At 43.5% G+C, this 14,078-nt stretch overlaps 1 protein-coding gene across 2 annotated transcripts in view; it reads right to left on the bottom strand.

Moving 5' to 3' along the window:
- Fras1 (Fraser extracellular matrix complex subunit 1) overlaps positions 1 to 14,078 on the bottom strand; it is a 403,016-nt gene that overhangs the window by 20,216 nt on the left and 368,722 nt on the right. For both annotated transcript variants that reach the window (XM_060380978.1, XM_060380977.1), the window contains exons 60-65: positions 12,951 to 13,107; positions 10,443 to 10,643; positions 7,337 to 7,524; positions 6,029 to 6,304; positions 3,180 to 3,412; positions 735 to 895 (exon numbers count right to left, since the gene is read on the bottom strand). In XM_060380978.1, the coding sequence (XP_060236961.1) occupies positions 735 to 895; positions 3,180 to 3,412; positions 6,029 to 6,304; positions 7,337 to 7,524; positions 10,443 to 10,643; positions 12,951 to 13,107 (1,216 nt within the window). The remainder of the gene's footprint in view (positions 1 to 734; positions 896 to 3,179; positions 3,413 to 6,028; positions 6,305 to 7,336; positions 7,525 to 10,442; positions 10,644 to 12,950; positions 13,108 to 14,078) is intronic.

Here is a 14,078-nt window from a genome sequence, read left to right as displayed (position 1 = left end):
CGGATGCCATGCATTTCATGTGTGTTTGCCAAGGCGAATGGAAACAGACAGGACTCTGTGCAGCGGAACGCCTGCTGTGGTGAACACAGGTGTGCGGCCATTAGCTGCCGGCTTCCTCCGGCCCTCATCTGCTACCGAACACCCAGAGGCCTCCACAGGTGGGGTAGTAACCAATATTTACCATGGGGGCATTTTTAATGTAACATCACACTCGATACTCCCAATCCGACTGGTGGGAATAGCTGCTTTCATGACGCAGGCCTGAACACAGGGGCTGGGAGGGGTTAGGCTAGTTTTGTTAAGGTCTACAGAAGCAGTTCTCAGTCTGGGGGGGGGGCAAGACCCCTCTGGGGATTGAATGGCCCTTTTAGGATTATTGGAAACATCAGATATATACATTACGAATCATAATAGTAGCAAAATTACAATTATGAAGTGGCAATGAGAATAATTTTATGGCCGGGGTCATCACAACTTGAGGAACTGTATTGAAGGGTCGCAGCATTAGGAAGGTTGAGGACAGCTGGACCAAAGGAAACAGCTCAGAACAGGCTCCGAGTGTAAGCTAATCGCATTTGAAAGTTCCTCCTGCTCCTGTTTAGCTCAGCTGTGCTCCCTGTGTTTGGATGCCTTCTCAGAAGGAAAAGCTGATACAGAGTTAAGGACTAGAGACCTGGAAGGTCTAACCCTTCGCTGAGCCCCACTCTTAAGCTGTTACACAGGAGCAGACTCACCTGAGAGGCCTCGCAGGTCATGGGCGGTGACCAAGTTGGAGCAGACATGCTGGTGTCTGTAGATGGACTCCGACAACAGAAAATGCAGGTTGTGCAAGGGCACGGTGGAGATTAGCGGCAGCATTCCGTCCTGGTGGGGGATCTGCACGGAGATGTGGATTCTAGGGGAGAGGGCGGGGCGGGGGCTCAGCCGCAGCGTGGGGCAGCCAACCAAACACGCTCCCTGTCATCACTAACTTAACCTTGCCAGTGAATTTGGCAATCTCTTCCTCCCCTGGAAGTTTTCCATGCAGGATTTATATGCAAACACGAGGGTATAGATACACATGGAAGGTTGCTTTCCTCAAGTCTCATGGCAATCTGTAAGTATAGGCTTTTTCTCCCTGTACAGGAAAATGTAACACTCCGCTCACACTTTACTGTAAGTCATTAGCTGGAGCTTGATGACTGATGCTGTGGCTGTCCCCACTCAGTCTCCATGCATACTGAGGGCTGACGTGTTCATATGCTTCTGTGTGTGTGTGTGTGTGTGTGTGTGTGTGTGTGTGTGTGTGATGTATGGTGTGTGGGGGTGTGTGTGCACATTTGCATGTGTGTGGTTGCACACACACATGTGCCTTCACGACCTCACTCCACCTCAAGGCAGGGTCTCTTGTGCTGAGCCAAGCTCACTGATTCTAGCAGCCTTAGCTAGCCAGGTTGCTCTGGGAACCCCAGTCTCTGCCTTCTGAGTGTTGGGATTACAAGTGGCTTCAACAACTGCTCAGTTTTTTGTTTGTTTTGTTTAGTTTGTCAAGACAGGGTTTCTCTATGCAGTCTTGGCTGTCCTGGACTCACTCTGTAGACCAGGCTGGCCTCAAACTCACAAAAAAAATCCGCCTGCCTCTGCCTCCTGAGTGCTGGGATTAAAGGTGTGCACCACTGCCTGGCTAACAACTGCTCAGTTTATAACATGGGTTCTAAGGATGTAAACTCCATTCCCCACACTTGTGTGCCAAATATTTCAACCACTGAGCATCTCCCCAGCCTGTTACACATTTATTTTAATAATAGTCATAATGAAAAAGAATGGCTGAATTCTTAATATCATAAGTTTCTTCACCCAGCCAGATCCACAGTGTCTTTCTCTGTCTAAAAACAGCCATCCCTTGCCTCTCTCCTTTCAAGTCCCCCCAACACCTTGCCTTACATTCTGACCGTCTGCAGTAACCTTTCCCTCGACCTCTATTCCTCAGCCCTGGGAAGCCTTTGTCCCAGGCTGTCTGTAGTATTTACTCTGGATGCTATTTCTTCTGTGTTTAGAGACTGCTTATCTCGCCTCCCCACTCAGAGGACAAGGACCATTTCCTTCATTGCTTTTGTCTCTGCAGTGCATGTAGAATACAACTCAAAATAAAATATGAACTTAATAAATATTGGTTAAAGCCTGGAATGCGAGCAGAGCTGTACTTACAGGCTGCATTTGTTTTCATTGCACAAGTTGAAATTTTCACAAAGCTTATTGAGAGTCGGGCTTTGAGTTTCTAAAGCTTGTCCGTAAGCTCATTATTCAGAGGAATCCAGACTTGGGATGTAAAGAGCATGGCTCTTTACCTAGGAAAGGGTCAGTGCTGCCATGGTCTTCTGTTACTGCTCTTCAACAAGAATAAATCATATTCTGTTTGAAACGAAGGGGGATTTGCATACGCTTGGACCCACTCAGTTGTCCATAAAGGCAAATGCTTAAATTCTATGAAGCTTAATGAATATGTATGACATGGAGGAACTGTCTCTTGCTATGTAAGAAAATGAAAGTATCCATCTCTCATTAAAATCATGGTGGCAGAGGGAAAAAGAAGTCTAGTGACTTGTAGTTTTGACCGTGTCATTACTCACTGGTTCAGCATATATTCAGCAAGTGTGTTCTGGGGACCAGGAGCCCTGAACTAGATGGAGGAGATACAAAATAAATAACCATGATCCCTTCCCTTAAGGTTTTTTACAATCTACCATACCGCACGGATTCCAAGAATGATGCTAACACAGTGACAGAGGTACAGATGGGTATCAGAGGAACCTCTAGATCAAATTGGGGAGGTCTTGGAAGTGTTCTTAAAAGAGATGCCACATTCTAGAACAAGAGGACTTAAGTACAGCAGTTACAGGGAGAGGGCGAGCTGGAACTGGGTCTCTCAATTACAGAACCCCAAAAAGTTTAAATCCTTTGTGAAGTAAAGTGATTTCCTGCAGGTGGTGGGGGCAGCTAAAAAACTCAAGGTAGGATGAACAAGGCTGGAAAGACAGGCAAGTAAGTGGTCAGGCCTCGAGGGGCCTTTGAAGAAAGCTTTTCTTGTGAAGCTTTAAGCACCAGTGTTTAATTTTGCAGAAGCATTTTTCACTGATCTTCTCCAGCTGGAACAGATACGGCTACCTGAAATGCACTCAAAGGGAAAGTCATTGCCTGACCTGTTCGGATGCTCTTTGTGTTTGACGTCCAAGTATTTCAAGGTTGCAATGAAGGACTGTGCCTGGAAGCCTCGCGCTGTCCCAGCCACCACCGGGGTGTGGCAGATGGCACTGTCTGTCCCAATGGTAACCACATTGCTTCTCAAGGGGGTCCCGGCATGGCCCACCTTGTCCACAGCCTTTGCCACACAACGAACATGGAACCTCCGGCTGAAGTAAATGCTGTCTAGGACCTGTGGGGGAAAAAATAAAGTATCACAGAGAGGAATATACTGCATAAGGACATCTTTATATCTGATAGGTATGATGAAGTAAAAAAGGCAGCTGTGGAGACCATCCATCCATCCATCCATCCATCCACGCTTCAACCCACTCATTGTGCATCTGTTCATTTATCATGTAGCCAGTGATATCCACCATGGACCAGTCACTAGGGTCAGAGCAGTAAATACTTGTAGTGTAAAGGGATGAGACAGAAATGAGTGGCTAAAGGGAGCAAGTATCCAAAGACAGTCTATAGTAACTGTATCTATTGTTCCTGTTAGACCTAAGGTTCAGCACAAGGAAGTCACAACTGTTTCTCATGTCTTCCAGCAAGACTCACTGGCCTCTAAGCCTCTTCTGCTGTGAATGTGCTCGATGAGGTTAAGGCCCGGACCCATAGGACATAACTCCTTGTCTTCCAGGAAAACTCCTTGTCTTCCACTGCCACTCCTTTCCCCAATGACTCTTCTTGAATCAGCCTTTCAAGAGTGGATGGAAGCGGCGAAGATGTCTGGGCAGTGATGTCACAACCTCAGGATCTCTTGTGCACAGGCAGCTTGCCTCCCAAAGAAACATGTGGCCCCTTCTTGTCACCCCCATAGCAAGGGCTTTTCTCCTTCCCTGCTGCCACTCCTGGCAGGTCAGGGAGGCTGACTGGAGGAGTTAGCTCCCAAACCTTGCCAGTCGGATGCCCAACAAAGCTTCATGCTTTTGCTGGCAGCATGCTGGCTCCTGTGTGTCAGGCAGTAGGCTCTTCCCGAGTAACAAAAGCAGAGAAATTCCCACTGCTCCCCACAACATTGCAGAGGTCATGGTGTCATCTAAGCTTGAGGCAGAGAACTTGGCCTCTGACACCTCTTGGCCTTTGAAAGTCTTTCTCCAGATTCCTTTACATTTCCACAAGTGCCAAAGCAAGAGGAGCAGGGGCAGGTCAGAGGCAATGTAGGTCCCTGCCACCTGGACATCTTAGATGGTGTGCGCGCACATGGGAAATACAGGTCGGGAAAATTAATTAGTAGTTCTTCGTGCCTTAGACCTCTCACAAAGCAATCACATAAATGTAGAAATTCCTCCCATGGAAACAATTTTCATTGAGGGCCATTAAAAATTAAAGAAGATTTTCCCATTAAACTTTTTTTAATTAGCTGCCACCTCTTTATTTATTTATAAATGGACTTGGTCTAGGAGGGATGTTAGGCACGTTACAAAAAATGCATAAACACAATGGTACTAAATAATTGAGGAAATGAACCTAAAGCAAAGGAAACTGGGATAAAGAACATTAGTCACCAGTTCATTGCAGGAGAAAAGTTATAGTTAGAGTGCTATAAATTTAGTACCTATAAAAATGTACTTTTTGGCTCAAATATAAGGTTTTGTTAAAATGGAATTAGATACCTACAATATAACAAGCTGTTAAGTCTTACTTTAAAGGGTTTTATTTCTCTCTGTTTCTGCGCATGCAAGTGTGTGTGTGTATCTGTGTGCGTGTGTGTGTGCATGTGTGTGTGTACTGACACCTTGGGCTCTCTGTCCTTGTCTTCCACCTTCTTTAAGGCAGGGACCCCCTGTTGTTTGCCACTGTTCTGCACGCTCCAGGTTAGCAGACTCTTCTGTTTCGGCCTCACCACAGGATCACTGAAATGATGTGCTACCTTGTCCAGTTTCACGTGTGTTCTTGGGATTTGAAGTCATATTCTCATGTGTGCAGCAAGAGTGCTATCCATAAGCCCCTCTCAAGCTCCTAAGGTTTTAACAAAACAGAAGGCAACCCAAATTTGTGCAAGGTTGCAAGAGAATGAATTTTCCAGTCTTTGTAAGTAAGTTGTGCCAAAGACAATGGCTATGAGTGACAATTGTTCTCTTGGCTCTTTAAGAACTATAGTCTGAAAGTAATCTCTGAGGCCCAAAACTAGCCAGGAAGGTAGCTTCAGCACAGACTTTTCTGTTCTGTGCTGGAGTCTGTGTGGAGCCTTTGCCTTGACTGACGACAACATCACTGGTGTATGAGGAAATCTGCTTTTGGGCACTTCTCCCCAGGTCTGGGCAAACATCATAGTCTCTGCATTCTGGTGGGTGGCAGATGGCGGGGGGGGGGGGGTGTCTGCTCTTTCATGTCCCCCTACTCCGCAAGGCACAGGCCACACAGTGAGTGCTCTATCCTTCTGTTTAAAACTGACTCCCTACCACGTGCCATTCATCTGCCGGTAATTTGAAGATTTGTGAATGTGGTAGAAACCGTAGCCCATGTCCTCAAGAAGTTTATATCCAAATACTTACTCAATGATTGAAAATACATAAAAAGGAATCGCTGATCTTGTCAAATGGCTGAGTGGAAGACGTGTTATTTTACAGATCAGGCGACTGAGGGAGGTCAAAGAACACCTTTACAGTAAGAGGCTGAAAGGCGTGGCAGACTCTGTAAATGCACCAGTAGAGGACTTCCTGTTCTCTTCCTGTTACACTGTTACTTTTCCTAACATCTAAGAATAAACACGACTGTTTGTTTTATTCCAAATGCAACGCACAGACCTCGTGGGATGTGACAGACAAGAGCCACACCATCGCCTTCCCTCCTGACTCACCTTGTGGTTGACGCTCGTGAATGGTGTGTTATCAGTGATGGTCTCAAAGGGAGACCGAGCCCCGTTGCCATCCGTGGGAGCAGCCACTTCCCAGCTGAACTGCACAGATGTTTGGTTGATGCCAGCCTCGCTGCAGCGGTCCTTCATGACGGCATACCTTGGGAAGTGGGGGTCACAGGGAGTGACACAGATCAGCGGGTAGCCTGGAGATGGCGCTTTCTTGACTCCCTCCTTTGTCACCTCTTCCACGTGATCATAGTCGGCAAGGGTGACCACCTAGGGAAAAGCAGCAAAGCTTTAGGCTGGGCTGAGGAACATGAACATCAGGGACTACTGCGCCCTTCCCTGAGACCGTCAGAGCCGCTTCATAGTGGTTCCATGACCCACAACAGAAAATCCCGCAGTTCTTTGCCAGGCAAAGATGAAGCAGCCATGAGTGGACATCTTCCTGGAAGCTTTATTATCCTATTGACTGCGTTCTAAAACCAGAACCTATCTCTCTCCCCATTGGAACCCAAATTATTAGTAATGGCAGCTGCTAATTTAGAGTTGCATTAAATCGTTAATGGTTCATAGAGGCACACTTGTTCCAAATGGTGGCGGGGGAGGTAGTATATTCTCAGTCAGGTAAGAGATAAATTCTTATCTGATCATCTCTTCTAATACATAAGAGACTAGTTAGGGGAAGTAGAAGAGTAGTCCTGATTACTTGACTCACACATTCAGTGTTCACTGGTGACTTGTGGGCATTTTCTACTTAATGGTAAGACCATGACATTATTCTGTTCCTCCCAAACTGTGAAACACAGTGCCACATCTCTGCAGATACTTACCTCTGCGTGTGGTAAGGTAATAAGGATAATAGATACGTAAAAGGATTGCTTTCTTACTCTTCCCACCAGGGCAAGAAGATCAACTCAATGGCACTTTCTTTCCTAGATCACTGAGGCAATGGCTTGGTCTTACATCAGTGGTGGGTTTCTCAACCCTCAGCACTATTAACATTTGTGGCAGATAACTATTTTTTATTGTTTTTATTTTTATTTTTTAATGTTCAGTGCTGTGCACTGAAGGGGGTTTGGAGGATGTGTGGATTCTACCCACTAGACGGTCACAGGACGCTGTGTGAGAGATGTACGGAGCAATAATATCTCTAGACATGGCCTAATGTTCTCTGTAGAGACCAGTGGGAGGAGAGATCCTATTGAGTGCCAAGGAGAACAAAGAAGTGATGTCCTGGGATCCTCCGGGTCCCATCTACTGGCCACTGAAACACAAACCCGCCATCCTTTGGATCCAGCAACTCACAATGGGCGGTGCTGGCAATATGAGGCTCCCTGCAGCCTCCTGGTCTAGGATTGTCACCGTAGCAGTGGTCACGTCCCCAAGTACCGCCTCCACGGGATCATCCGGGCCAAGGACCAGAGAGAAGGATTCATGCCATTCCCGATCTTCATTGGACAGGATCTCGACTTTGAAGAAGATGTGATCCACACCTTCACCAAGGACAAAATACAAAGAGCGAAGGCCTTGTCAGGGGATGAGCTCAAGGGACTGCAGGTTGGCACCGCTCAGACAGTGCCTTAAAGTCTGCCCTGTCCTTTCAGAGGCTTCTCACAAGTGCAATGCCTGCTAATCACTGCAGACCCATCTTTAGTGAAGAATCTGTTTTACAGACCAAATTCTACCTTTGCTAGAGATCCGGTGCTACAGATTTACTATTCAACACCATATGAAGATTAACAGCTCCTGCCTGACACTGGCTGGCTGTAATAAAAATCTATGATCCGAAGTACACTTCATTCTAGTTACGCTGTTTTCCTTTTTTTTTTCTTTTTGCTTAATTCTTCTTCCCCTTTTACACTTGTGCATGGGCTGTGAAAGCATGAACCCAGGTGCTCTTGAAGCTATTTACTAAGAAACAAAGGCTCACAGGTAGCCTATCAGGCCAGGCTTTGCAAAGGAGGACTAGGTGTTGGGAGGAGGCAGACAATGGATTTAGAAATTCATTCCATCTCTTGGAAGGCACATTGCAGGAAGAAGCTTTCCTCCTCTTCTTCTCACATCTGCTCTGCACTGCTTATGACCTATCTGCCCCTCGGAATCTTAAACAGAAAAAAAGAAAGAGTAAGGATGCTTGAAGGAGAAATAATTCAGATGTGAAGACTGGCTCAACTGTTCCAGCAAGAAGCGACTAGACACTCAAGGGATGGAACTTGTGCTGGCTAGTTCTATGTCACCTTGACACAAGCTAAAGTCACTGGAGAGGTGGAAGCCTCAGTTGAGAAAATGCCTCCATAAGATCAGGCTGCAGGCAAGCTTGCAGTGCATTTTCTTAATTAATTAATGATTGACATGGAAGGGCCCAGCCCATCATAGGTAGTGCTATCCCTGAGCTCTTGATCCTGGGCATTACAAGACAGTAGATTAAGCAAGTCAAAGGGAGCAAGCCAGTGAGCAGCATCCCTCCATGGCCTCTGCATCAGCTCCTGCCTCCAGGTTCCATCCCTGCTTGAGTTCCTGTCCTGACTTCCTCCAGTGTTAGATTATGATCTGGAAGTAAAAGCCAAATAAACCCTTTTCTCCTCAACTTGCTTTTGGCTTGGGTGTTTCATATCAGCAATAGACAAAGCTGAAAGCCTTGTAAAGTTCCAGTGAGATGTCAGAGATGTAGGAACCCTATCCCAAGTCTCCGAGACACTCCATCTACTTGTCAAGATGTCTCTGGAAAAGTCTGAACAGTGATCCCTTGCTGGTTACTTCACAAATAGTACCAGGATCTATATTAGCTATTTAACTCCCAGACCCCCTGAAAGTTCTAGTAAAGCAATAATAACCAGCATGAAATTCAACTTGCCATCTAGATGATCCATTTCCTCCACCACAGTGGTTCTCAACCTTCCTAATGCTGTGACCCTTTAATACCATTCCTCATAAGCCATAAGATTATTTTTGTTTCTACTTCATAACTGTAATTTTGCTACTGTTATGAATCATAATGTAAATATCTGATAAGTAGATGGTCTTCAGTGATGACTGTGAAGGGGTCATTCAAGCCCCCAAAAGACAGCTACCCACAGGTTGAGAACCACTGCTCTATCAAGTCAATGCATCTGATAGTCAAAATAGTTGGTTGTGACTTGATTCTTGTCTTTTCCTTTTCTCAGACTCATCACTATTTCTGTATCTAGGATAAAATGTTTTTTTAAAGCTTGTAACAGCTATCCTGTTTTCCAGTAGATATAAACATCATTTGTACATTGGGATTCTGTCTCTCAGATTCTGGTAGGCCTTAAAGGGCCCAAGATAGTGTTTTCTGCCATATATTGAATGATATATGTGAAGATGCTGTGTCCGTACTTAAAATCAAGTGTTGTTCTTACTCAACTAAACAACAGGCTAACAAATCCTTTCACATAGACCCAAACGCTCAGCATGTGTTCTGTGGATAGGTACTTTTGTTTTGGTTTTTTATTTATTTATTCATTTTTATTTTCAAGAGACTTTTTTTAAAATTTTTTTTGTACTTTTGTTTTTTAAACTACCTAAAATGTTACATGCAATCTCTAATAGATATTTAGTAAATGTTTTATATTATCAAAACTATTATATTCTACTTTAATATCTCAGCATAATCCTTTATTCAAATGTAAGACATTTACCTCTCAGTTAGAAAAACCACAGCTAGGCACTGGTGGTATACACCTTTAATCCCAGAACTTGGGAGGCAGAGGCATGTGGATATCCATGAGCTCAAGGCCAGCTGGTGTACTGAGCAGTTTCAGGACAGCCAGGGCTATGCAGAGAAACCCGGAAAGAAAGAAAGAAAGAAAGAAAGAAAGAAAGGAAGGAAGGAAGGAAGGAAGGAAGGAAGGAAGGAAGGAGAAAGAAAGAGAAAAAGAGAGAGAAAAAAGAGAAAAAGAGAAAGAACAAAAGAGAAAAAGAAAGAAAGAGAGCAAGAGAAAGAGAAGGAAATAGAGAGAAAGAAAGAGAGAAAGAGAAAAAGAAAGAGAAAGAAAGAGAAAAAGAAAGAGAGAAACAGAAAAAAAGAGAAAAAGAAAGAGAGAAACAGAAAAAAGAGAGAAAGAAAGAGAGAGAAAGGAAGGAAGGGAGAGAGAAAGAGAGAGAGAGAGAGAAAGAAAGAAAGAAAGAAAGAAAGAAAGAAAGAAAGAAAGAAAGAAAGTTGCATAGATTGTACAGGTTGGGAAGGGAATAGGGACCTTTTGGAATGGGAAGGGCAATTGTGGAGTGAATATGATCAAAATGCATTACATACAGGTATAAAAACAGCATGATAAAATCGATTATTATGTATAACAAATAAATGCTGACACAAAAACAAACAAACAAAAAAAAGAAGGAAAGAAAAAAAAAAAAAAAGAAACCCCACAGACTGAAGTTGGCACTCACTCACCAGGACTGAATTTCAAGACCCGGCTCTTGGGGTAATAATCCACACCAGACTGAGCAGAGCCGTCGCGCGTGCTGCAGCGGATCTTGGAGGTCCTGTTCTGATCGCCTCTGCGGATGACCTTGATGCTCAGAACTGCAATGGCATCCGGCCCTGCAGGTTCCCGGACTTGGTAAGCAGCTTCTTCAAACTCAATGGTGGGGGCTAAGGAAAGGTGGGCAGGAGAAAAGAGCAGGTTAGCATAGCTCAAAGGTGCAGACTCCAGAGAACAGCTCATAGCAACCAGAGGGAAGTGTTCACCATACCCCAGCTGAAGGGTTGGCAGTCACAAAGATCAGCCAGCATTTCCTCCTGAGCAACATTTTAGACAAAGGAACTGCTCTGGACTCCTGTTATTTCTCACATGAGAAATGTGTGCCAGCCATGCTTCCAACAGGCCATTAGAGTGCAAAGAATGTTTTAAACTAAAGCTTTTAAAAATTAAAATTTGTACAATTTATCAAGGGACTGAGACATAGTAGGTACCAGATAACTTTCTATGGACTGACTATACAATCTTTTTAGTTACAAGCTACAAGTTTTTAAGGTTTACAAATTATCTCATTTAGATATCCCTTAAATGTACAAATTCCACACTTTACTTCTGGGCCTTTTGATATCTGTCTCAGTGCTTTGACCTTCTCTACGCCAGCATTTTTTTAAAGTTCTTAAATTTTATTTCAGTCAATATAGTTAGGTTAGGAACACAAACTCTGTTAACGCAACATGTTTTAAGACACAATGCTTTCTTTTGGAAAATGATGAATAATAATATTGATTTTTTTATCCCCAAATTCAAATTTCATGGTGAGGAGAAGGTTTGCATGGTGTCAGAGAAGATAAAATAATGGGAAGATTGAGAGCAGTTATTAATTTTATATCAACTTAGTGCACTGCAGAATATTTTAGAAATTTCTCATCTCTTGTTTTTTCAGTCTTTCTCAGAAAGTTTCATCTTGACTTTATAGTTTTAGATAAGAGGCTCTTTGAAGCACTGGAAGGCTTCTGGACGGGGGAATTTGTTCCATTTTTTAATCTTTTACTTTCACCTGCATTTACACATGTACATGTGTGCTCAGATGCTTATGAAGGCCAGAAACGGGCATTGATCCACTGGAATTACAGGCAGTTGTGAGCTGCTCAGAGTGAATGCTGGGAACTGATAGCCAGTTCTCTGCCAGAGCAGCCATCGCTCTCAACTGCTGAGTCTTAATAATCATTTGGAATTTTTTTATGTCTGAGAAGGGCTCACCCTGGGTTTGAACCTAAGTTTGCAGAAAGAAAAGCGGTGTGTGTGCGTGCGTGCGTGCGTTTTGTGCTGTGTGCATATGGAGGCAAAAAGTCAACCTCAGGAGTTGTTCTTCAAAAACCATCCACCTTTTCCTTTGAGTCAGGGTCTCTCACTGGGACCTGGGTGGGGCTTACCAACTAGGTTGGGACAGCTGGCTAAGAAGCCCCAGGGACCTTCCGGCTTCCACCTCTCGGCACTGGAATTGTGAGTACATCCGGCTTTTTATGTGAGTGCTGAGCACTGAAATCAGGCCTCATGCTTGAGGGTCAAGCACTTCCCCAGACAGAAGGCCAGCCTTCCTTATTGATGTCCAAGTTGGCTCCTGACTTTTCCCTAGGAACTCTAGCAGTCTTAGCACTCTCATGGTAGTTAAGAGTGCAGATTCCAGGATCCAATAAATCAAGGTTCCTACACAGTGTTGCTGCTTATAGCTGAGTAGCTAAAAATGCAAATTACGTGCTTTGCTGAAACCCTGTTTCTTCACATATAAGGATAGTGACATCCATTTTAAGGATTATTGCCAGGATTAAGTGAAAATAGGCTAATAGAGCATGTGTAACAAGTCCAACAAAACATTAAGTAAAAAGCAGGGTTTGTATTGTTATATGTGCACCTGTTAAAATCGTATATTTTAGTAAAATAATGTTTTGATTTAAAGCAGGTGATTTTTCCTTGAGGCAAACAACGCACCATGTTGCTACTTCATTCAAATTCAGTGTTTTCACTCTGCCCCTTCTTGGCCGCTCAGAAGGCTGTTTGACTTTGTCACTGTGAGACATCAGTAAGAAGTCAGATGTTTTCAGGCAGACAGCCATGTTTCAGGTTGGTTCTTGGGACTCAAGTACTTCTCACTGTGTTTCCCTCCTGACCTGTGGCGACTTTCATGACTTTCATTTTCTGCTTTAAGATTCCTGCCCATTTTTTAAACTATATTTGTTCTTTGTCTTTGACAATGTAGGGAATAATGAGATTGAGGAGTCCTGTGAACTTACTGGAGCCCCACAGAAATGATCATGAGCCCCGTGATCATTTGCCATGAAACTTCTACATGAGTATTCAGAGTTTGTTATAAGTAGGTACTTTTCTAGAACTTTCCTTTTCAAACCACTAACATTATTTCTAAGTCCTCAGTCCATGTCCCAGAAATCTAAGTGAAACTAAAAGACAATCTCTTCTGTTACCATCTTCGTCATTGGATATGGTGACAGTGGCCACACTGTTCTTCCCAACTCTGGCTCCACTCCAGTGGTTTCCAAGAGGATGGCCAAGGTAAACCTTGAACTGCTCCTCAGGCTCAAACATGGAGTCATCATGGATGTATACAGTGCAGTTCTTCATCTACAACCAACACACAAGACATATTTAGCCTTGTAGCAGGAGACCAGTGATAGGCAGTTTTCCTACATGATATTTTCTCTCTCTTTGTAGCATCAAAAAATTGGCACAAATTCAAAAATATCTCAACAGTTTCATTTATAAAATAGAATTTTTAATCCTCACAGTTTGTGCCTGAGTAGGATATAACTGTATGATAAGGCTTGCATTATAAAGACATTCCAAACCATTTGAAATTTTTGGCGACAAGTTATGAAAACCAAGTCAATAAAATCAACAACAAACTAAAACACACCTGTAAACCCCAGGGTGCTTTTCCACATGGTATGTGGGCTAATGAAGACATGTGCACACGTAACAAAACTCAGATGACTAATGAATGATGTCAGCAAATGGCTCTTCCTCCTGAAGAGCTAAATCAGTTCCTTTCCCTTTGTGAAAGCTGAATAATTTTGTCAAGAATTCAGAAAAGCACCATCTTAAGTTAAGGATGATTTTAAATGCTGAAGACCTTTCAAACTTGCAACCAAATCATCTGAACACTGCAGAGGACTGAAATCTGGAGATACAACCCAAGTTCTTGGTGGTGGGAGAAACCACGTGTTACTCAAACTGAATATTCTCTAGAACTGTGTTTCTGAGAACATGAAAACTCAAATCATATTATATATTATGTATGTATAGCATATTATATCTACAGCGGCCTCGGCAGTAGGAAGTGGGACATTTGTCATATGAATATTTTAAATGAACTGCCCTTACATAGGCAATGTGTGGGGCAGGGGAAAGTTTTAAACCATACTTTCCAAATCATGCTAAATGCCAAGACTTCCTTGTGAACATTTGTATGTTGCTTCTTAACATTTTTTCAAATTCCTAAAGAATGGCCTTTTTCTCCCTTCATCTTTCCTACAATATGAATTCGTTATAGAATATATGAATTTAGTAGTGACTTTTCAATCTTTTTAAAAAGG

This window comes from Meriones unguiculatus, chromosome 3, assembly GCF_030254825.1.
Source record: "Meriones unguiculatus strain TT.TT164.6M chromosome 3, Bangor_MerUng_6.1, whole genome shotgun sequence".
NCBI classification, from domain to species: Eukaryota; Metazoa; Chordata; class Mammalia; order Rodentia; family Muridae; genus Meriones; species Meriones unguiculatus.
The sequence above is the reverse complement of the archived record's forward strand: the minus strand, read 5'-3'. Positions and strand labels throughout refer to the sequence as shown.